Here is a 24,517-nt window from a genome sequence, read left to right as displayed (position 1 = left end):
ACAACAAAAGTTAGTTGTAAATGCAGAGAGTATTTATCATATTCTCATACTTGAGTCAATATTTTGTGAATTACTCTTTTACATATTTTACAAAGTGTTTCAGTGTCACACGAATAATACTAGATTTTAAAATGATGTTTCCCACTATGTTTCAGGATATCATGATAACCATCCAGTTATGCAGTGGTTCTGGGCAGCAATAGAGAGGTTTACAAATGAACAGAGGTTGAGATTATTGCAGTTTGTGACAGGAACATCTAGCATCCCCTATGAGGGATTTGCTGCACTGAGGGGCAGTACTGGGCCACGGAAATTTTGCATTGAGAAGTGGGGAAAGCCAAACTCACTTCCAAGGTAATGATTTACATTATATGTAGAATAAGCTAGTATACTTTATCTTTACTGAAACTCTTCTTCTTCCTCCTTAACATTTGTCCCACACTCTGGCAGGGTATGTTGTTTTGGCTCTCTGTCATCATTTTATCCACTCTTGTGCTTGATTGAGCTGCAGGCCTGAGATCTTGAGATCATTGTGCAGTGTGTCAAACCATCAATGCCTAGGTCATCTTAAAGGCTGTGTACCATTTACTCTCAAACTAAAATCAATCTTAACAAATGTTGTTGTGTCTGCTCTATGAATGTGCCCATACCATCATAACTGTCTTTAATCTTGTCTGCTAATGATGCTACCCTGTATAACTTATAAACTTTATCATTTGTGATGTGAGCATGCAGTGTTAATCCAGATGTCCACCTGAGCATCCTTGTTCCACTTCTTTTGTTGAAGGCCAGCGTTCAGGATCGTACAGTGCAACTGAACAGATTACAGACCAGCATACTTTCAACCTGACCCTATTTGGTCTCCTACACTCACAAAGTACACCAGTCACAGAGCGCCATTTGAGCCATGTGCTGTTCAGGCTGTTAGAGATTTCTGCACCGAGATTTCCATCTTCAGCAACTGCTGAGTGTAGGTACTTAAAAGCCCTTGTTGTTGGGAAATCAATACCATTGATTCTGATGGTATCTGGGTCATTTAGATTTGTGGTGAGATACTGTTGTTTTCTTTAGGTTTAGTTGTAGACCGACTTCTGCAAGGTTGCTCTTCCAGGTTTGGACTTGAGACTGCAGATCAGTCTTATCTTCAGAGGCCAGTAGCACAACATTAGCATACAGTGATGTCCAGGTTGTGGTTTTCTGAAGATTTCCTGTGACTGTATCCTTGACTGTGATGTAGAGGAGAGGCAAGAGAGCAGATCCCTGATGAACTTCTACAGAAACAGAAAAATTGCCAGATTGTACCTGGCTCTTTGAGTCATGGTAGAGCAATCTGACACACCTTGCTACTCATGTGGCACTCAGTGAAATGCCATTTCAAGGTCGAGGAATGCAAGGTGTAGGTGCTTTGACATGTTATAGTGCTTTTCAGCCAGCATGGATCTCATCTATCATCCCACTGCCCTTCACGAGTCCACATCGATTGGTGGTGAGATTGATAACTTTTAACAGTGAGGCGTTCCAAGACCTTGATTGTGTGTAGTAGAAGACATATTGGGCAACAGTTGCTACATTCAGCTCGGCTACTGCTCTACTTCTAAAATGGAACTTTTGTGCTACATGTACAATAAGGTGGGATCCTTCAATAATTTTGTTGAAGAAATCTGTTAACCATTCAGCTGAAAAACAGTGCTTTGATTTCCAAAGATCTGCAGGTATGTTCCCTGGTCCCATTGCCTTTCCATTTTTCATTTTATGCAATGCACCAACTACATCATTCTTAGTGGTTGGCGCAATAGGTCCCTGTACAAGTGTTAACACTGGAATTGGAACATGTGGAAACACCTCATTGCAACTTTTCTTAAAATATGGCCACCATTGCTCTGCTCCTTGCTTCCTTCTGGTGACATGTTTATCTTCTTCAGTACTGATTCCACAGAATTTTTCTATATCCACTCTTTGTCTATGATGCTGCTTTAAAAGTTGATAGATTTCTTGCTCTACAATTGGTGTTTCAAGTTTAACACTGATTTGACTGGAGAGGACTGATTTTGCTGCCACAACTGCTGTCTTTGATGTATTCCTAGCTTCATGATAATCATTACAATTTTGCTCTGTCTCAGAAGTAAGGAGCTTCTGATATAGCTGCTTTTTAACATGCATGGCTTTCTTGACCTCTGCAGTATATAGCCATGATGGCAACTGCTTTTACATTCTCCAGGTTTTGCAGTGCTTAATTTTTCACAAGTTTTTGCTATGACACATTCTTTCGGACATCCCAAGTTGTTCCTTACATCAGTAGTTGTCGGAAGAGTGATGGCTGAAATGATATCATTTTCCATTTCTTTGAGTCGCCATCATTTAAACCATGCCAGGCCATTGCATTCTCTCTTCCTTTGACCTGGAGGTTTTATGCACAGATTACTGACAGTAATCTAGTTAATTTACTTTAAAACTAGGTTTTATTACAGTAGATATTCTAAGTGAAACAACTCAAGCATCAAAGTTACACAGAGACAGAATGAGTGGCCACTGCATACCTTCAATAAGCGAAATTCCAGGACAACTGATTAACATACTAAAAGCAGAGAAAATTATTCCTATATTCAAATCAGAAAAGAGGATCATTGACTGTTGCAATGGGCTGGGTGCAACAGCTTCACTTGTGTACCTCTACCAATCATGAAATACGATTTTGTATACATTTCTGTGGCAATGTTTCATTGTTACTAGTGCTATGCAGCTGGAAGATGGCAACAGTGCTGCTGGCAGGGGTCTTCTTATATCAACTTGTCTACGGCTTTCAAACTGCAAGTTCTCATTTCTGGTTACTGAAGATGCCACAACAAATTAATGCTTCCCACAAAATGAAAATCACATTTATTCAGTGGTACACAGACAGGCATGACTTAGAACCCATTAATATAACGATAAACTCTTCATTTTGTAAAATCGTGTTGTTCTTTGTTCACTCTTATTGTTTGTTGTCTGTCTCATTCACTCACATTACTGCAGCTATGGAGGCTTACTGAGCCATGAGGATACAGATTCAAACTACAAAGCATAAATAACAGAAAAAGAGGCAATTAAAGCATAACTAACAGAAAAAGAAAAGAGGCAATTAGTCTTTAACACTCACCTTTGTGTTAATACAGGTTATATGAAGTTTTCTGGTATTAATGATAGTTTTAAAGCAAGTAATGATATTCATGTGGCTGTTAGATAAACATAAAATTTTGTTCTTAGTAAATGGATATTTCTAAAATAGGACAGTCAGTATTCTTGAAAATAATACTCTTTGTTGATCTGCATCATCATCATTATCGTCATAGTGAGGCATTTGATATCCCCTGTTGGACAAAGGCCTTCTGCAGACTTTTACATTTATGCATCAATGTCACTTCTGCATGTTTTCTAATGCCATCCACTCACCTTTCATTAGGCCATTTTCTTGGTCTTATATCACATCTTCGAATCCAGCAAAGTAGTATCTTTCTCCATCTACTATCCATTCACCAAACTACATGTGTCATTTACCTGTTTCATTTCCATTATGGTTGATGTTATGTTTTTGAATTCAGCCTGTCCTCTGTCTTGTCTAGCCATCCTCAACATCCATCACTCCATTGTTTACCAAGGATGCCTTAGGTTTTGAATGTCTCCTGCCATTAAAAGTCCCTATTTCACTGCTTTTAAGTTAAAACTAGTAGCATGCACATTGCCTTTCAGACACATGGAAAACATGTTTTTGAAGGCCCTTTTTAGCTTACAACAAGCACTTCATTCCATTTTATTCTTCTGATTTTACTTCATTTGCTGTCAGTTCAATCATTGACTTCACTTCACCTAATCTTATCAACTGGGTTACTGACTTAATTGTTAATTTGTACCATTTTCTGCATAGTGTGTTGGTTATACACTGTCAAGTCACATTAATGTGACCACTTGTCAGAAGCCTGAATAACCACCGTTTGCAAAGTGAACTGCTGCGAGATGTGCAGGAAAAGTGTCATTGAGTCTCTCGGAGGTACTGACAGGGATATGGAGCCATGAAAACTCCAGTACCATGGCCAGCTGTGTTAGATTTCTTGGCTGAGGAAGCATGGCAGAAACAGCCTGATCCAGGTGGTCCCACAGATTCTCAATTGAGTTTAAATCCGGGGAGTTTGGTGGCCAGGGTAATATGCTAAACTCATCCTAGTGCTCTTTCAACCATGAACATACACTGTGAGCTGTGTGACACATTACATGTCCTGCTGGTAGATGCCATTGTGCTGAAGAAAAACAAACTACATGTAGCGGTAGCCGTGGCCTCAAGGATACATGCATACTTTTGTTGATCAATTGTGCCTTCCAGAGTGATGAGATCACTCAGGGAATGCCACAAAAACATTCCCCAGACCATAACACTCCCTCCTCTGACCTGAACCCTTCCAGCGATTGTTGCAGGGTGTTCATTTTCAGATGCTTCAAGCCGTATGTGCCAACAGCCATATGTCTGATATATATCATAATATACAATTCATCTGAGAAGGCTACTTGTTGCCACTCAGTGGATGCCCATTGCATTCATCTCTGATGAATAGCATGCATGCATGCATGAACCAGATGCCTGTTGCAGAGGCCCATATGGACAACGAATGGTCATTGAGAAGACACTGTTGATAGCCCCTCAATTCATCTGGACAGTCAGCTGCTCAACAATTGCATGTTTATTCATTCATGCACATCTCCGCAGCCGTCGTTCACCCCGTCATCTGTGGCCCCTGGTGCAGCACAGTTGCCTTGATGTCTGTTTGGGATAGTGCCATTTAGCTATGCACAGTATATTTTAACCATGGCAACACGTGAACAGTTTACAAACTTACCCGGTTCAGGAATACTTCCACCCTTGGTCTGAAAGCTAATGATCATATCCTTTTGGATGTCAGATAAATCACTCTGTTGCTACATTAAGACAACATCTGCTCTGTTTCTGTGTCCCCCGACACACTTTACGTACCTTCCACTGCTAGTGCTGCCATCTGCCATTTGTGAGTGGTTATTGCAAGTTGTTGTCACACATAGGTGGTAGTCATGTTAATGTGACTTGACTGTGTACACTGTTTTAGTTTTATGTAACTGATTTTCAACCTTACTTTCAAACTAGCTCTATGAAGTCTCTCCACTCATTATTGAATGTTATCTGTGTTAGTGGCAATAAGTATAATGTCTTCAGTGAAAAAAAAAAGTTCAATTAACTCACATTCCTTCTCTGTTTTCCCAGTTTGGAACTTTCTCTTGAGTTGCTGAGAAAAACTTTACCAATGTGGAATCTCCTTTTCTAACGCCTCTTTCAATTATGAGTATCTCATTACCCTGTCAATGTCTAATGGAAGCTGCAGCTTTGACACATATATATTCTTCAGTGTACTGACATAGGTTGATCTGATGCATACTTTCTCAAGGGCTGTTTGCACAAATGTTGTTGAAATGTATAGAGAATCCTAGTCAAAGTGGTGATTCATACTCATTACCCTATTCTATGATATTGTCCAAAACTTGCAAGTATTCCTTTGTGCTACATCCACCTGTGACGCTTGCTCTTCCCTGTGCCTGATGTAAATCAATGTTTTCTCCTTAAAGATTTTGATAATTTGATGAGTACCATGTACATTAGAGATGAGGCCAAGAAATCTGTATTATATATCTTGTCTTCTCCTTGCTTTTAAAGTCAAACTGTTACAATGTTATTCCACTTTTAGTGAATTTTCTTGCCCTCAGATATTCTTAAATTATGTTGTAAAATCCTTTTGTATTTTTTCCTGCAGCTTTAATCATTTCTATTTAAATATCATGATGTTATTGTGTCGTTCCTATTTTCATATCTCAAATGACTGTATACAAAATATGTAGCCGTACTTCTGGATGCCACTATTTTCATTGTTAACTGTCTGTGTTTGTAAACCATCTCTTGAATTATGCAAACATTTAAAGAAGTCTTGAAATTCTCCTACAGCTTTGTCTCTATTGCTAATTAGACCTACTGTGCCATTAGTCATGTTAACTGATGAAATTTGATGTCTACCCAACAAAAGTTTCTGTTTTTTTCCATGGTCTTATTTTTTTCTGTTTCTTCACTTATCAAGTTTTCATTATATCTTTTCACACCGTCTCAAATACATCACTGAATAGGTTTTACTCTACTGTGTTCATATTATAGTTTTTATTGCTTTACTAAATGCCTTGTTTCATTTGACGTTCCTTTTTTATCACTATCTTCACGCAAGCATCATCTGTTATTATCCAAAATACATTTGTTAAACAGATATAGTATGAGCATAATATTTAGTCTGATATAATACCCTGTTCTTAAATAAATTTCCATAATCTACATTTTTTCTTCATCCCTAATGAGGCCTTTTTTCTCACCTATAGTTTTATATTTTCTTGTCTTCATTCTAATTTGTGATTACTTGCAATTTAAAAGTGGTTTAGTACTGTAACATCCTGAATAGTCGGGTTCATTTGTAGTGCTATTGGTTTTTTTCTGGAAGAACTGGTAAAGGCAATGACATTTTTCTTTCCAAATTCTAGTAATGTGTGATCTCTATCATTTCTGATTGCATATCCAGAGTTTCCCACAGAAGAATTTTTATTTAATTTATGTCTTTTTTTCAAATTAAAATCTCTCATTATCCTCTTGTAGTGATATTTGCTGTTGTTTATATTTCTCTAATTCATCATAGAAATTTACCTCCTTATCTTAATGCAAGAACATTTTTGCATAGGTTTGATTTCCACGGAATAACATTTGTTTATTTTTAGGACAAACCTTTGTATTCTGTTCAAAATTCTTTCAGTTGTACTATTCATTTTAATTTTCTTGTCTACAATAAAGGCTACACCTGAATATACTCTGTGTTGTGTTCTTCTTGAGTAATACACCCAAATTTCTGACAATTCTACTATGCATCATTTTATTTTTCAAGATTTTCCTCCAACATCACTACACTATCTGCAAGTCATTGTCCATAAATAAAACGTAGTAGATGTAGCTGGGTTTCTAAGGTCCACGTTATTGTCTGTTTAGCAAAACTGGATGCAAAAGCAGCTGGGCAAACCCCATGGTCTGAAGCCACAGCTTGATTATCCTCAGTCCATCACTGCCAATAGTCTTTCACCTGAGTCAAACTACTGAATTTCCAGGAACTTTCACATGGCAACACCAGCAACTTTATCCTAGCCTGACAGGGCTTGAAGATTTTGGCAAGATACATGAACGGAGTAAACCTTAGTAGAAGCATGCTCTCAACAGTCTCAGCTGAGACCTATTTGGCTATAAATCTCAGAGCATGAGATCGAGACAAGCAGCTGTCATAATTTTCATATACCAAGGTTACATCATGTTGTCATTTTAATTTGCGTCCCTGTGATACATTCAGTTATAAGAGTGTCACACTATGATGCAAAACACAGTCTGCATTGTAGACTGGCGAGCAGCGTATCCATATTTTTCCCTTAAAGTGATTACACAATAAATCATTGTTTAATTCACCAAGATGTCACTTTAGAATTATAATATATTCCCATATTCCTTCCTAGAACTTTCAGAGACACAGGCTTTGACATTGCATAAGTCATATCACCACATATGAATCAAACAATGGAAACTGCAGGTAGGAATATCAACTATATAGGAAAAGATAGATTGCTACTTACCATAAAGATGGCACATTAAGTTGCAGACAGGCATAATTAAAACACATACAAATAATCTTCTTCCACCTTATTTTCATTTACTTCCTCTTTTATTACAATATTTAAAAAAGTACAATAAAAGTTGCAGACAGGCATAATTAAAACACATACAAATAATCTTTCAGCCACAGCCTTCGCCAGAAAAAGACACACACACACCATTCATTCACACAAGCAATCACACCTCACGCACACATACCCAACTATGGCAGTTTGGACTAGAATGCAACTATCTTGTGGGATTGAAGCAGCAATCTGGAGGGGATAGGAGAGGGGAATTGATAGCAGTGTACAGGTAAGGGGGAGTATGCAGGGACTGGAATGCCAACAGGCAAGGCATCAGGAGGTTGTGGGGAAAATTAGGAGTGGGGAAAGATGGGCAGGTGCAGTGGCAAAGGGCAGCAATCAAAAGGGTGGGATGTGATAGGACAGAGGGGGATGGAAACTGTCGGGTGGAGGGTGTGGGGACAGAATCTTACCTAGGTCGAGGCTGGGATAATTACAAGAGTGGAGAACATATTGTAAGGATAACTTCCATCTGTTCACAAAGGCCCGTGGAGCGCAGGACCCAGGAGGCTCGGGTAGCAAAGCAGCCATTGAAATGAAGCATGTTACGTTCAGCTGAATGTTCTGCCACCAGGTGGTTTACTTTGCTCTTGGCCACAGTTTGGCAGTGGCCATTCATCCTGGTGGACAGCTGGTTGGTAGTCACACCAATATAAAAAACTGTGCAATGATTGCAGCAGAGCTGGTAAATGACATTGCTGCTGTCAAAGATGGCCCAGTCCCTGATGGGATAAGACAAACCCATGACAAGAATGTAATAGGAAGTGCTGGGTGGGTGTACTGGGCATGTCTTGCATCTGGGTCTTCCACAGGGATAAGATCCTTGTGGCAAGAGGTTAGGATTGGGAGTGGCATAGGGATGGATTAGGATTTTGTGGAGGATGGGTGGATTATGTACACCACTCTAGGAGGATTTGGAAGGATCTTGGGTAGGGTGTCCCTTAGGGCATGATGATAGATAATCAAAACCCTGGCAAAGGATGTGGTTTGGTTGTTTTGGTCTGGGTTGGTAGTGGGTGACAAAGAGGGTATTCCTTTATGGCTGATACTTGGGGGTGGTGGGAGGATTTGGGGTGTTAGGGGAAATGACACATGAGATTTGTTAGTGGACCAGGTCTAGGGGATAGCGGCTGTCTGTGAAGGCCTTGGGGCAAGACCCTCAGCATACTGAAGTTTGAGTCAGCCAGCAGAAATACTGAGTTATACATAAGATCTAGAACAAAAAGGTTTTTCTCTGTTTGCTGTAAAAGGTGTTTGGAGAACAGAACTACATGACTGATGCATAAGGAGACTCTTTTTTGTACATTCTGTAATAGTCAATTGTTGGTAGGACTCCTGTTTCACCATCCATTTCTTTGCTTCACAGCTCAGAAAGTTCTGTTGGTGTCACTTCTCTACTTTGTTATCACTTTGCCTTTGAATCTTCTTCATATTCCTTACTGGTGTGATCATTTAATGTTGAAATGGCAATGTGTGAGTTGATTATTCAAGAATACATATTTGAATATACATTATTATCAAGTCCGTGTTCTGTGTTGCTCATAAAATTTGTCATTATCTAGTAATGTGGTTTCATTGCAGCTCTTTTTTTCCTGCCATCATTATAGGAGTTGTAACTGTAACTAATGATATCAATAAAATGCCATGAACTCTGCAGTGTTATTTTAGTGAACTTAAAAATAGTGGGGATGGCAGAGGTTCTAGTATAAGGTTACTGTTGCCACAAGTCTCTTATTAAGCATCTTTCTTCCTTCTTATTCACTTTCAGAAACTGTAATTATTTGTAAAATAATTTTCTGTATGTATTTTCTTTTGTACATAAAAGATTTGTTTTATGTTTTAGGGCTCACACATGTTTTAACCGTCTGGACCTGCCACCATACCCTACACCAGAAGTGCTTTATGAGAAGTTACTTCTGGCAGTTGAAGAGACAAACACATTTGGTATAGAATGAAATGCCAAAATGTTATAAAGTAGCACATTGATAGAAATACAGCAAATTGTGACCAAAGAAAGCTGCCGTATGAGGGCTACTCATCAGGACAGCATGTGTGATGAGTTGTGAAGTCTGTTTTGTTATGCTGGAAACAGCATATTCAACAGTGTCACATGGTTAACTAAATTCTCAGGCATATTGAATCAGCTGCATTAGCTATTGAGTTTTGCATCTTTGTGTGTAATTTAAGATGTGCAGTTTAGGAAGAGTTCCCTTTATGAGTTTTGTGGCATTTAGTATTTTATTTTTCTGTAGAATCGCCTGTTATATCACTTACAGTTACAGGTCAGATATACGATGTTACAGCTAGTTACCAAAGCTGGAAGAGGTTAAAAGACTTAATAGTGATATTTTATCAACATAATTAATATTTGTGTAAAATGAAACAAGTATCTTGCCTGTTACAATTCACTTGTGCATTGACTGGTACTTTGCTTTTTGTATGGGAGATTTTAGCCAAGGGCTATAGTTAATCTTTTGCCAGTGAAATGTGGCAAATGAAATACAGCATGGTCAGTGATCTGTTCCATGTAATGTGTACATGAAAATCATTAAGATATTTTACAAGAGAAATTTATTTTGTATTGTAAATTTTTCCTCTGTTTGAAATGTGAAAAATAAGAAATATATTAGCTTGCTTCCCCATCAATTCTCAGGTCCCAAAGTTTCGGACAAAGCTTGCTATTTTACTATAAGCATGCACACAAAAAATTTATATGTATTGATTTTTGATCAGCAAAGAAATTGCAAATGTTCATATTAAACATTTCTTTCATATAAATGAATACTTCTCTCTTGTTGTGAGTACTTTAATTATGAATATCCAGCTCTCTGCATTGTCATAGCATAAAAATTTAAATACTTTGCTGCAAACAGTGTAATAATGCGGCAGTTATTTTTATATCCATATTAAACATAGACTGAGATGTTTCTCAATTTAAAGATTTATGCTGTAAGCAGTGGTATGAAACTGTGAGACAGAAACACAACTACAAAACTTTATCAGGATACCTAAATTAGTTGACTGCAGATTTTTTAGTCTCCTTAGATAATGCTTCATGTAGTTGATTGCATTATCACAGAATTTTCATATAAAGATTTACTGCATAAGTGCTGAGTAATTTAATATAAAATGAATATGTCACATAGAGACTTTCAAACAATGTTTGTTGTACACTGAAATTTTGCAGTTGTTGACGAGAGATGTTAACAGCTCAAGAATTGAAGCTATCTCTGTCACCTTTGCTGAATCAGCAAGACATTTTGCTACGCATTCCGGCCAACCAGTGCTTGCCTTGAATATATATTTAAAAATTAAACAAATAAATGACATTAAAGTGTTTAGAAAACTAAATTTATGTTGCGTCCACATATTTTATTCAGCACAGATTTCTAAATGGAACAGCTTTAAGTATTCATTTCAAATAAGAGAGGTGCATCAACAAGGGGCCAACAATCTTGACAAATTTGAGATGGAATACTTTGCATGTTTCTTTCAAGTTACAGCTTTTGCACATATGCTAATACATGTTTACTTGTAATTAATATCATCTGAAACAAATATTTTTGAATTAACTGGTATTATTTTTACTTTCAACCTCATTTGATTTCTGCTTTATATGCTACTCGTTTTTAGTATTAAAAGAAACTACAATAAATTCTTGTCATTCCAGTTTTGTAGTTATTGAATTTCTTGAGCTTTATACAAAATGTAGACATACTGAGTTTGTCTCTTTACAAGCTTGCAATACATCTTTTACATATTGTATGCTTTCAGAATTTTGTTAGGTTTGTTTGTTTATGCAGTAATTCACAATATTAAATAACACAAATTATTTGTGCCTGAAGATTATCATGTTCCAACAAATATAATAATATACCAATTTCTTTGGTGCAGCTAAATTCATTAGTAGCTGCACTTCTAAGTGTCTTTATTGGGATTGCTCAAAATTTAAATACAGTAGTATTTGCATGTAGTACTAAATCAGCTATAATTCCTAGTCAATTACACTCTCATACAGCACATTATGATTGCTTCAAAGCAAAATATTGTATTCAAGCAATATAATATTTATCTTATAAATTTATCATAAATACGTTTATTTGTTTCTTTATTTGATGATACTACATTGAATGCTGCTCCTTGTTGTTCTTTTATTATTTTTACTCCTAGCTCACCTGGCAACTGTAGAAATAAACTTCTTTTTGCCATACAGAGGTTAGACATTTCTGTTTCATTATGGTTAGAGAATGGAGGTTTTGAAATTATCTTTATGGCTACATACAATTGTACCATATTATTCACCTAACCATTCTTGAAACTTGAATCTCTGTGTCAGAACATATGATTTCAACAAACCTGGCAAAATTCTGAGGCTGTATGTACTTCAGTATTACTGCACTCACACACTAGTTGCTATGTCCTCTAAAGAGGCTTTGAAAATATAACAGCACATTTTTGATGTCCATTATATGATTACATGCACTGAAACTGCATGCAGCACTGTGAATTTTTAAGCATTTTTCAACATGCTAAGAATTATACAGTCTCACAATATTATTGTTGTTGTTGTTACTGTTATAAATGTATGTGGCTAGTTCAGTATATACTGTAGGGTATGTGTGGTGTCATTCTGTCATTTTTATTTTATTTATACATATGTCTTTGATTTTATACTTTTAGGACATGAAAGAAATTTTCCTTTTAGAATCACTATTATCCACTTACTGTTGTACAGATAGAGGAAAGCAAAACTTTGTAGTATGCTTTTGACAATTCATTTAAAGTTAGTCTAATTTTCAAAAATTTAATATTTTAAAAAATTATCTTGAGGACGTGCTGTTTGTGTTCATAAGTATTTAGACTGGTAAGCCGCATTATAATTCAAAGGCTCTGAAATTGATATTTTCATAAAACAAGCTGTGTGTATGATCAAGAATATTGTGTTGTAATCACCTAGGGGAAGTACAGGTATATTGGTCTTAGACTGACAGAACTGTTTCATAAGCAGCAGGAATGGACATAGTATTTACAAACTTACAGCTTAAACAAAGAAGTGATGTGAAAATTTCAAACAGTTACTTGCATCATTGGTTGTTATTCTTGTTCAAGATTTGTGTGTTTATTTGTAAATCACAGAGCAATATGATTGTGTGACAAATGGTTATTTTCAGGGAAACCTAATATCAGCAGTCTAAAAACAATTCTAGTTTACTCAAAAGTGTTTAATGCGATGCTTTTTACGTCTTGTTTAATCTGCTTTGTTCTTTTGTACAAAACTTGGTGGCTGAATTATTCTTCCATTTATCACTTGACATTGTTCCTAATTTTTTGCTTCTCTTAATGCCTATCATTTTTTCTCCACATTTATTTGAGAAATGTTCTCTTGTGAGAAGATGTGATTTAATGTGACAAAATGTGGAAAATGTGTGTGAAGAGATTGTGAATAGGCGTAATTAATGTGATCATCCTTCAGTACTAGTCAAGTAAGATTATTTATACTTAATATAGTTATATATACATATATGAGCATGTGTGTATGTGTGTATTGTTTGTGTCAAATATGTAAATCTTTCGTGTACAGTCTATGTAGATAATTCATTTCTTGCTGTGCAACTGTATGCACAATCACCATGTTGCGTAGTAGCATGTTATTATTTATTTCATTCATTGTTTACAGTCATGGCCAGATATAACTTTTTTTGAAATATTAAATGCTGTTACTGAATTACAATTTTGTTCTTTTTCCCCTTCACTTTATTTAATATTGAGGCTTATGCCTGTTCAGAGGTCAAAATAAAAAACAGATGTGGTGTCAAATGTTTCTGTTTTAATTAAAATGAATAAATAGGAAGCACTTTACCAACCAGCATGTGTGCTGACATTGGTGAGCCACCACTGAATGTGTGACATACATAAAGGGATGGCCAAGTCACATAAGATTTGTACCTTTGGGTGGATAGAAATCTCAACTTTGAAGATTTATTAATTTTTCTCTACTTAAGGTCCCCACAAATTTACACATTTTTAGCTAATGATGTACAACTTGCTTTATGCCATGATTGTAGCAGTCCTGAGTGTGACTCAGAAAAAGTTTTTTGCTACCTCATTGTTACTGGAAAAATGTTGTGCACACAGCGGTTCCTTTATTTTCCACATCGACACTCTGCAAAACACTGCTACGGGCATGACAAAGGGTGTTTCCTGTTGTACCACTTACTAGGGTTTTTGCATGGAAGGTGGGCAGGATTTCAGTGACTCTCTGCATGCTGCAAATAGTTTAATCTTCCAGAATGAGATATTCACTCTGCAGCAGAGTGTGCACTGTTATGAAACTCCCTGGTAGATTAAAATCTTGCCTTTTGGTCCTGATAGAAGTGATACTCATGGGGCTTGACTTGAAGATAGTCAGTTTGAGTCCCATGTGATTGAAGAAATTTTGAGCACCTTTACATGTGTGGGAGCATTTGCAGAGGTGGTGGCATAAAGTTTCTGATCACCAAATATCGTGCCACTGTTCTGGGTTAAATTCCAAATCTCTCTGCAGTGTTTCATGGAATGAGGGCATGCAACACAGTTGCTTAAACTCATTGGAAACCTCAGCATTATTTGAGAGCAGTAGGCTATATGGTGGCACCTGGGCTAGACATCTCCCTTCTTTCATCATCATCATCACAACACAAATGTGACTACACTGAAACACATCCATTACATTCACCTGCACTTGATGGATAAACTTAAGTGAACTGTCGTACAATGTGAGAAAAGAGGCATTGTGCCTACTGATAAGGCAGCTGAACCTACCTCTCAGGATCATTAGCCAATGTGTCATAAGACTCTTGTTGTAACCTTGACTTCAAAGCTAACAGCATTTATGGGACACAAATAAACATATGTAACAACAGATTAAAACTGTTTATTAAGTTCACAAAACCAAACAATAACAAATTTGGACGGGAATTAATATAAGCCGTAGCTCCAAGTTAATATGTAAAACTGAAACTGATGTATGTCCGAGCACTACTACTTCACAATGCAGACATAATAGTAGTTATAATATTAATTGAAGTTACATTAAGCCAGGTGCTGGCAGAAGCCATATACTCACCAGTCCAAGCACTATATGCAAGAAGTCAAAATCAGTCCAGGTTAACAGCAGTGGAGGTTGTAGTTCACATGTAGAGGCAAATAAGTCAAATAATACCAACTGAGAGAGTATCTGCAACCAGATGGTCTCAAATTCATATGCAACAGAAGTTATGTGACAACCCTGCAATATCAGCAGGTGCACGTGTTGGATGTTGGCATAGTTATACATATTAAAGTGTCCATATCTTCCATTTGCATGTCTGGTGAGGTTAATAAATCCTTCCTTCCTTGAACTGGCATGTAGAGACTGTAACTGGCTGTCCAGTGAGGGGGAGGACAATTTTGTGGAAGTGGCCATGCTCTGGGCTACTCAAAGATGTCCAGGGCCACTGCCAACAGTGGTGTTGGATCCAAAGTGTCTTGCGTAGGCCTAGAGATTTCTGGGAGAATACATATCCCTGTGGGACATGGTAGGTCTGGTGATTCAACCATCAGTGAAGCTAGATCAATGTCCATGGGTGTGCCCATCAGCTCACGGGAATGGAGGGCGGCAAGAGGGGGGGGGGGGGGGGGGGGGGCAGGGCACCATCCTCTGTTATCTTGGAAAAGAGAGAGTTACAGTGTGGTTGCAGTGGCAGACCCCCTGATGAGGGAGGCTGCTGTCCAGTGAGCCACAACCAGAGTAGATTTTGATATCAGCACAGCTGCCCAACAACACCTGGCATTCCTGCTTTTGTGCCGTGGAACGCTGAATCTACGTGGGACTCCATCTAAATTTGAATGCCCACACCAGTGCACATCCACATAGTGTAGCTGCATCTGCTTCTTGTTCTGGGGTGTAAACAGGAGATCCAGAAACATCCTGTGAAGATGCCCACATAGGAGCTCTACCAGACTTCTGCCTTTGGCAGGTGTTAACCTCCGTTTAATGCTGAAGCTAATTTAGCAGGACATTTGCACTTGGGTAGTTTGGTTTCAGGCATGAGTGTTGCATTGCAGTGACACAGTGCTCTGCTGCAGACTGTTAACAAAGGCCAGAGCATACACATCAGGCTTTCAGATAGGGGAGTGGCTTCACGATTTTTCAAATCGTAGACAGCAAGTGTTGATCAGAGATAAGGATAACACTGGGAGTGTCACTGTGAAGTGTGATAGAACTGCAAGATCTGATGGATAGGGTGGGCAGCAGTTGTGACTGTTTGTTGATGACACTGTAGTGTGTGAGAAAGTGTCAGTACTGAGCGACTATGAGAAGGTTCAGTAAAACTTAGACAGAATTTCCATTTGGCTTGGGTGTTGAGCAACCATAAACCACAAACACACACACTATTTGGTGTGATGAATGGCAGCTTCCTCTAAATGCAAAAAAATGTAAGTTGATGCAAATGAGTAGGAAAAATAATCCTCTGATCTTCAAATATAGTATTAGTGATATACTTTTTGACACACTCATGTCAGTTACATACCTAATGGTAATGACACAAAGGAATTTGAAACAAAATGGGCATGTAAAGTCAGTAGTAGGGAAGGTGAATGGTAGAGTTTAGTTTATTGGGACAGTTCTAGGAAAGTGCAGCTCATCTATAAAGGAGATTGTGTATATAACATTTGTGTGACCCATGACTGAATGCTGCTTGAGTGTTTAGGATCCCCAACAGGTCAGGTTGAAGGAAGAAATTAGAGGTGCGCTGCTAGATTGTTACCAGTAGGTTTGACCAAAATATGAGTATTACAGAAGTGCTCCATAAACTCAAATGAGAATCCATGGAGGGAAGATGACAGTCTTTTTCTGAATCACTATTGAGAAAGTTTTAGGGAACTAGCATTTGACTCTGACTGCAGAATGATTCTACTGCCATGTGGATCTCGCATAACGACTACAAAGCCAAGATAAATTAGGGCTCATATGGAGACACACAGGCAGTTATTTTTCTCTCACTCCCTTTATGAATAGAATACGAAAGGGAATGACCAGTAATGGTATAGGGTACCTTCTGCCTTGCACTGCATGGTGTCATGCAGAGAATATACGTACATGTATAGTAAGGTCCTCGTAGATGTTGGAACAGAAATCTTCCATCTCTCTTTCCAAGCTTTCTCCAGGATAAAGGATTACATTGCAACAGGACATCATCTTCCCACACAGGTTTGTGGGACTTCAGGTGGGAGTGTGGATTGTTATCCACCATAATGTGGATCAGAAGTACTTGTGGAACTATGGTAGCATGAAACTTGTGACATTTTTTAATTGCAGCCTGTTGTCTTCTTTGGTCCAGCAGACTGATGTCTGTAAGGGCGTGGAGCCAATGTATCTGTGGGGGTGTCAGTTTTCCAGTTAAATGTACATTGACTGATTTAGACTGACATGTACTGGTGTGCCTACAAGTGCAAATCAAATTTGACTCTGGTGGTATATTTGTCATTGAAATTCATACTGTAGTGACTTCTTTTTCCCTGGGATCCTTCTTGAATTGCTGCATATACTACAAATTCACCACATTTTCCTTCCCAAATATATAAATTATTAACTGGTTTCAATAATTCATACGCAGAATCTATGTATTATAATTTACACTGCTCACACTGTTCTGAACTGAACTGAACTGAAGTACACTTGTGAAAAACTTAAAGCATTGTAAAAAGGATATTACAGCCACAAAAAATACAAGGAATTATCGTGCAGTGTTTTTCTGAACATTTTGTAAGTTTATAAAGCTATCTATATTATAAATAAAAAATAAATAAAAATACACACAGATTGAATACACTTTACACAAACCCAGTGTCCTTAAGTAATAGATTTTAGGCCTCCCTGTGGCTGGTGATATTACAAGAATCACATGTAACCAGGACATCTCAACAAGTACAATTTCAAAAAATTGCACATACCCACTGCCAGAAGATGGAATATTTGCAACTCCAAATACCCTGCAAACTTTGACAACATACACATTAAAGTTCAAACTAGAAATTGATAAGGTTTGCAGACACATCGAGCTCATTAATAGAGTATGTTCCTTCAAATGCACCCACTGACAGACAAAAAAATCAGGATGTGTACATTGTTATCTTAGACCATTTATGGCAAACAATTGAACTGGGAGATGAAGTGTAGAATGAAGACAACATAGTTGAATTTAGTTTGTATAAACTAGGGTATTTAAGCAGGCTATCATTCTTGTGAAAAATAGAAAAGGTGGTAATTATGTGGAGGACACTTTACTGAGAATGTTACACACCAGTTGTCAAATGCGTAATATTGTTACCACAACATTTCAGGACTATATTTTTCCATTATCAAATGCTTAAAACTTCTGTGGCATTAGACACCATCAAAAGTAAAAACTGAGTCTTGAGAGTGTAACAGAACAACATGAGATGTTCTAGAAACAGCTATACGTTTGACAATGCATGTTTGCTGCTGGTTTTTACTTTTGATGGTTCCTAATGACACAGAAGTTTTAAGCACTCGATAAGCGGTGACATAGTCCCAAAAAACATTGTGGTAACAATATCACATGTTTGACAACTAGTGCATAATAGTCTCAGTACAAGTTCATGAGACAGTTACACGCAACAGGTAATGTAGAGAACAGCTGAGAAGACAGCAGGAAAATCACTTAAGACTTGCACTGCAGATACTGTGAAAATGGAAAATGCTACTGATGTGCAGTGTTCACAGAATGGATTGATAGTCAGGGGTTCATATTGTTAGCCAATTGACAGATTGTTATAATACACAGAAATTGTATTTTTTGTGCAAACATACACTTTTTAAATGGAGCAGTGCCTATTGACATTAATACACTAAAAGCAGGGTAAATTAGAATGTCAGTGATGTTTGTTGCAGGATTCTAGTGTAGTCATTTATGAAATATCATATTTTGAGAAGTTTCCACACTGACACTTGTTTGTGCCATTCAACCTGTGTAGTTTCCATGTACACTGTTGGTTATGTTTGCTTACAGTGTGCTTGTGTGTTCCTCAAGTGCATTGCAGTGTGCTTGTTAGTTAATGTGTGACAGTCCAAACAGTAGGTTGTGAGTGGATAATGGGATTTTCCAAGGCAGAGAAAGCCAGCATGCTCGTGGTGTATGGAGAGAGTAGGAAGAATCCTGTTTGTTCTTGTACTGTATATGTGCTAAGATATCCCAACAGATGTCAGCCATATCAGCAATTATTTACCAACTCTTCAGCCATTTATGTCAAAGAGATAGAGTAACACCTAGACAACATAACAGAAGGAAACAAGTGATGACAGAAGAGGGAAAATTAATGTTCCTGTTGCTGTTGCAGTTGATCTACATGTTACCTCCCACACAATCGCACTAGGAAGTGGCATGAGTAAGGCAAGTGACCTACGCATTCTCCATTGAGAATTCTCCATCTCTCTCCATCAAGAGCTGCATGGAAACAATCAAGAGCAGCATGGAAATGATTATGAGAATCATGTTAACTTCTGTACATCTGCATTAAGACAAGATACTCCAGAGGTATCATGTATTTTGTTTAGCGATGAAGCCACATTTACCAATCATGGAAAGGTAATCTGCCAAAATGCGCATTATTGATCTGTTGACAACGCCCATTGTCTTTGTGAAGTGGAATGTCAGCGTCCATGAAGTGTAAATGTGTAGTGTGTAATAGTGAACCATCAACTCATAGGTCCATTTTTCATAGAAAGAACCCTGAACGTGCACACCCTGATAACAGACCCTCTTCCATGGGTGCTAGGAGAGATTCCTCTGCAGACTAGAAGGAACCTGTGGTGCCAACATGATGGCTGTCCAGGCCGTAGTGCATGAAGTACTACAGCATATCTTCATGAATTGTTTCCAAATCGTTGGACTGAATGCAGAGGACCTGTACCTTGGCCAACCCATTCCCTGGATTTGATGCCTCTAGTCTTTTTTCTGTGGAGAAAGCTGAAAGGCATTGTCTACAAGGACATACCAACTATGCCCATTGGTATGCAGTGATGTATTACTGCAGCCTACTCGGGCGTCTCCCTGAAATGCTAGCACATGTGCAGCAGTTGTTCAAATACTGGACTGGAAGCGTGTATTGCCACTGCTGGTGCTCTGGTCATTTCAAACACAACCTTTGGTATGTCTTGTGACTCGTCAGAATCCACATAACTAGTGTCTGCACTAGTGTTGTTTTTTATTGTGTGCTACCACATATATTATTAAGTGTTGGTGTGGGGACTTCACAAAATATGTTATCTCTTAAACAACGCACACACAGAACCCTGAAACAAACACCACTGATATTCTAATTTAACCTATTTTTAGTTCATTAATGTCAATAGGCAATGTTCCATTAAAAAACGTGTGTGTTTGCACAAAAAATACTAGTTCCGAGTGTTGTTACAATTTGTTGACTGGTTGACAATACAAGCTCCTGACTGACAGTTCATTCTGCGAAAACTATACATCAATAGCACTTTCCATTTCCACAATATTTGTGATGCAAGTTTCACCTTGTATATTGGGCCACAACATAAATGTAGATACCAGTCCACCACAAAAAAATTATAAACAAATTCTGTGCAGCTGAAGTTAATATTTTAGTCATGAAAGGTGAATTTTGTGTAAGCTGCAGAGAACTGAGCGTAAAAAAACATTTTTCCTGCTTCCATACAACGTAAATGGTGCAGTTTTCACCTGTCAGATGACAAATTACAAGATATCAAGAAACACTACAGTATGCCACTGAACATGGGCATGAAACATGATACCAGTCTCTCTCAGAAAAATTTCAAAAACAAATTCTATGCAGCTGATATTTGCTGGGTTTTGTGTCAGTTGCAGAGAATCAAGGGTACAAAACATATACGTACCTTCCCAAAGGTATCTGTATGTTAGACTGTTAGTGGTACATCAAACAAGAAATGGATCTTCATGGGTATTAAAAAAAGTTAGAAAGTAACTGAGAGAATTATATGAAAATTAACAAGAAGATAAAGGACAGGCCAGTGATGAAGCTTACAAGAGCAAGAAGAAGCATACATGTCAATGATAATAGATGAAGCAAAAGCAGTCTAGCTACAGAACACTAGAAACAGAGATGCCTTCTACCAACTCTAAAATGCTCTGGAATTATGTAAAATAGAAAAAAATAATCACATCTTAAAATGTATCTGCTATAGCAAGAAAAACACAATTTATTGAACATAGTACTTTACAGAGCAACACTTAAGATACAATGAAGTAAGAGTTGTGTTTCACACTGTACACAATGACTGGACAACAGTAAATAGCCTAATACAGGTTACATAATAGGCCGACCATGTGTTCACTTCCTTTTTGTCCTCTTTCCTAAGAGTCTGTTTTTGTGAACGTTGTTGTCTCTGGTTGACATTTCCTTCTCTAGGACATTGTGTTGTGTTATTTGCCTGTTCTGGCATTATTTCTTATTTTGGCGAGAAGTTTTTCCTTTGTTGCCTATTCTGATATTCAAGTAGTGATTTTGGTATTTTGTATGTGTCATGTGTTTGGTCACATTGCCCAAAGCTGTTTATTAACTCGTTTTGTGACATTTGTGCCAGGGAGAAGAAAAATGTGGTTAATAGTTCTATGCCTGCAGCTTTGTGTAGGGCTGCTCTGGGGAAGAGCATTGGCACATGCAGAGCTCTCCTTAGAGCTCTGTTTTGTACTTTCTGTAATTGGTCTACCATCAGTCTGGCTATGAAGCCCCATACAGGGCATATATATTCTAGTATCAGCCTAATTAGGCTTTGATAGACCACTACACCTGTGCTGGGATTCGGGAGGACGACGGTTCAATCCCGTCTCCGGCCATCCTGATTTAGGTTTCCCGTGATTTCCCTAAATCGTTTCAGGCAAATGCCAGGATGGTTCCTTTGAAAGGGCACGGCCGATTTCCTTCCCAATCCTTCCCTAACCCGAGCTTGCGCTCCGTCTCTAATGACCTCGTTGTCGACGGGACGTTAAACACTAACCGCCACCACCATGTGCTGGGATCGAGAGAACTGCTGGAGTTCAGGGCTGAGTACATTATGTGCATCCTGGTGAAAGCAATTCTGTGAAGCTCCTCAATGTGGCACTTCCAAGTCAGGCGTTTCTCAAGTGTGATACCGAAATGCCTTGCAGAGTTTCTCCAAGGGAGAATTTGGCCATGCAGTTTTAGCAGTTGATAGGGTCTTCTTGGAGGATGGTATTTGCCATGATGTCTGGTGAGCAGCAAGGCTTGTGTCGTCTCAGAGCTGAGGGTGATGTGCCATTGCTTTGCCCAGTTTTTCATCTTGTTTAGAGCAATTTGCATACTTCTTGTAACCAGGTTCCTATTTGTTGGACAGGAGAAGAATGCAGTGTCATCTGTGTATTGCACAGTGTATACATGCTGTGTCATTGGAATGTCAGCAGTGCACACATTGTACAGGACAACCCCAGGACTGAACCTTGGGGCCCGCCTGAACTGATTCTTCTCCTGGTTGACAAGGATCTATTGATCTTAACTGCAAAAGTGCCACCAGAGAGATAGTTTGTCACTATTTTGACAATCTTTCTGGGGAAGCCTAGGTTGCACATTTTGTGTGGTAACTCAGTGTACCAGACGGAGTTGAAGGCTTTTGCTACATCTAGTAAGACAACCCCGCAATAGGCCTTTCAGCTGAAGCTTTCTGTGACTGCTTCAGTGATGCCCATAATTTGTTGGGCAACAGAATGCTTTTGCTGAAAGCCTAACTGAAATTTTGGCAATATTTGCACTCATCTAATATAAGTCTGCAACTCGTGGTCCAGTGGCAAGCATTGCTGCCTCTGGATTGCAGGGTCCTGGGTTTGATTCTCGGGCGGGTTGGGGATTTTCTTCACCCAGGGACTGAGTGTTTGTATTGTCCTATTCATTTCGTCGTCATTCAGTAAAGTGACAAAGATTGGGAATTTATAAGGGTGCTGGTAACCATTCAGTTGAGTACCCCACAAACCGAATATCATCATCATCATCCATCATCATCATCAACACCAACCTGTCTAATATAATCCTGTATAGGCGTCAGTAGTAGGCACTCATATAGTTTACTGAGGGTGGGCAGTAGACTAATTGGCCTATACTGTTGCAGGAACACCAGGTCTTTTCCTGGTTTTGCAATCACTATTACTTCTGTGTGTTTCCACTGAGAAGGGAATTTTTGTGATCATACGAGTTTGCCAGATGGGTGATAGCCAGTGGTGGGAGGTGTTTCAGTAACTTGCAGAGACATGATGCTGTGCCTCACATCTTCAGGGCTGAAGAATGGCATGTTGTCATCTTCATCTTCCACCTTGAGGAGGGCAACCAGTTGTTGGCCGACAGTTGCAAAGTGTTCTTGGCCCTGTGCCTCTGGTTTGAATTACTTTTCAAACATGTCTACTAGTGTGTTAGCTTTATCTATAGCTCTGAACTGCAGTCCATGTTCACCATGCAGAAGTGGAATTTTCGCGCGTCTTTTTATGAACTGCTTTGTAGCTCGCCACAGGCACTTATCTTATACTTTGGGAGTTGATGGCCTTGCAGACCATTGCTGGTTGCGGTATTCATTACAGTCTGCTTTTGATTCCCTCTGTAGTTTGTTGAGTAACCTCCTTGTGTCTTTGTTTTTGGTGACCTTCCAATCTTTGGCCATCCTTTTTTTCTGCTGTATTTGTGCAAGCAAGAGCGGAGGGAGTTGCGTAGAGCAGGGCCCTCCCACTGGAGGCAGTGTGGCTCCTTCAGCAGCTTGTATGATTGCCCTTGTGAGGTTGGTCAGTGCCTGATCTGCAGTCACTGCTGTTGGAGGTGGGGAATGGGCGATTTCTGCAGCTATTATGTTGCTGAATTGTTCCCTATTTATATGTTTGAACATCACAGTGCACTTTTGGGTAGAGAGCCATTCTTCTATGCTGACCTCTAGAAAGACAGGGTTGTGATCGAATTTGCATCACACTGTTTGTAATAGAACTTTTATAAGTCTGTGTCCTTACTTATTGGACATGGTATTTTCCTTTTCGTCTTCAAACATGTACGTGGATATTGAAGTTTCTATTTGTGTATATTATAAATAGAACAACGTGACTAGCGTGTGGACAATGGAGGAAATGTGCGTTTTAATAGAGCTAACTTAGGAATTATACGCCGGTCCCTTTCGTAAACAATGTGATTTACGAGGTAGAAACATCCCGCAATTGCCGCTGGAGTGCATTGTGATCGCGTATAGCACGTCTGGGCCCATATACCGTATGCACAAGTCGCATCGTTCCTGAGCGTTCAGCAGCATGTCGAACTCAGCACGTTAACGTTGACGTTCGACAGCACGGTCCATGTAGCAACAGCGTAAAGCTTCTCTAGAAAAGAAGCTACGGAACAAGCCAGTACCTGCCGCATATCAATCCTGCCAACTGTTGAAGAGTTACGAAGGTGGAGGCATTACTTTTCAGTCAACACTCGTAATACTGATTTCCACTCAGTCTACATATGCATCAAGAGCAGAGAGAAAGCAATGACGAATTCAAAAATATTTTCGAGAAAGAAACTTTAAGCAATTTGATACAGATATAAAAATCCCAAGATCGACTGAAAGGCAGACCCACAGATACAATGTGAATGTCAAGTTCTCAATGCCCGAAGACTCTTTCAAAGTGGCAAT

General features: G+C 38.6%; 2 protein-coding genes across 2 annotated transcripts in view; both read left to right on the top strand.

Moving 5' to 3' along the window:
• Window positions 1-11,872, top strand: part of LOC126175740 (E3 ubiquitin-protein ligase HECW2-like) — a 192,651-nt gene extending 180,779 nt beyond the window's left edge. The window contains exons 13-14 of the mRNA XM_049922692.1: window positions 156-354; window positions 9,647-11,872. Of these exons, the coding sequence (XP_049778649.1) occupies window positions 156-354; window positions 9,647-9,758 (311 nt within the window). The 3' untranslated portion in view covers window positions 9,759-11,872. The remainder of the gene's footprint in view (window positions 1-155; window positions 355-9,646) is intronic.
• A 3,663-nt stretch (window positions 11,873-15,535) lies between these two features.
• The window catches only part of LOC126176536 (leucine-rich repeat-containing protein 23-like), a 76,228-nt gene continuing 67,246 nt past the window's right edge, over window positions 15,536-24,517 (top strand). Inside the window, exon 1 of the mRNA XM_049923693.1 lies at window positions 15,536-15,555. Within this exon, the coding sequence (XP_049779650.1) occupies window positions 15,536-15,555 (20 nt within the window). The remainder of the gene's footprint in view (window positions 15,556-24,517) is intronic.

The sequence above is a fragment of the Schistocerca cancellata genome, chromosome 3 (assembly GCF_023864275.1).
Source record: "Schistocerca cancellata isolate TAMUIC-IGC-003103 chromosome 3, iqSchCanc2.1, whole genome shotgun sequence".
NCBI lineage: Eukaryota > Metazoa > Arthropoda > Insecta > Orthoptera > Acrididae > Schistocerca > Schistocerca cancellata.
This window is presented reverse-complemented; position numbering and strand designations above follow the sequence as displayed.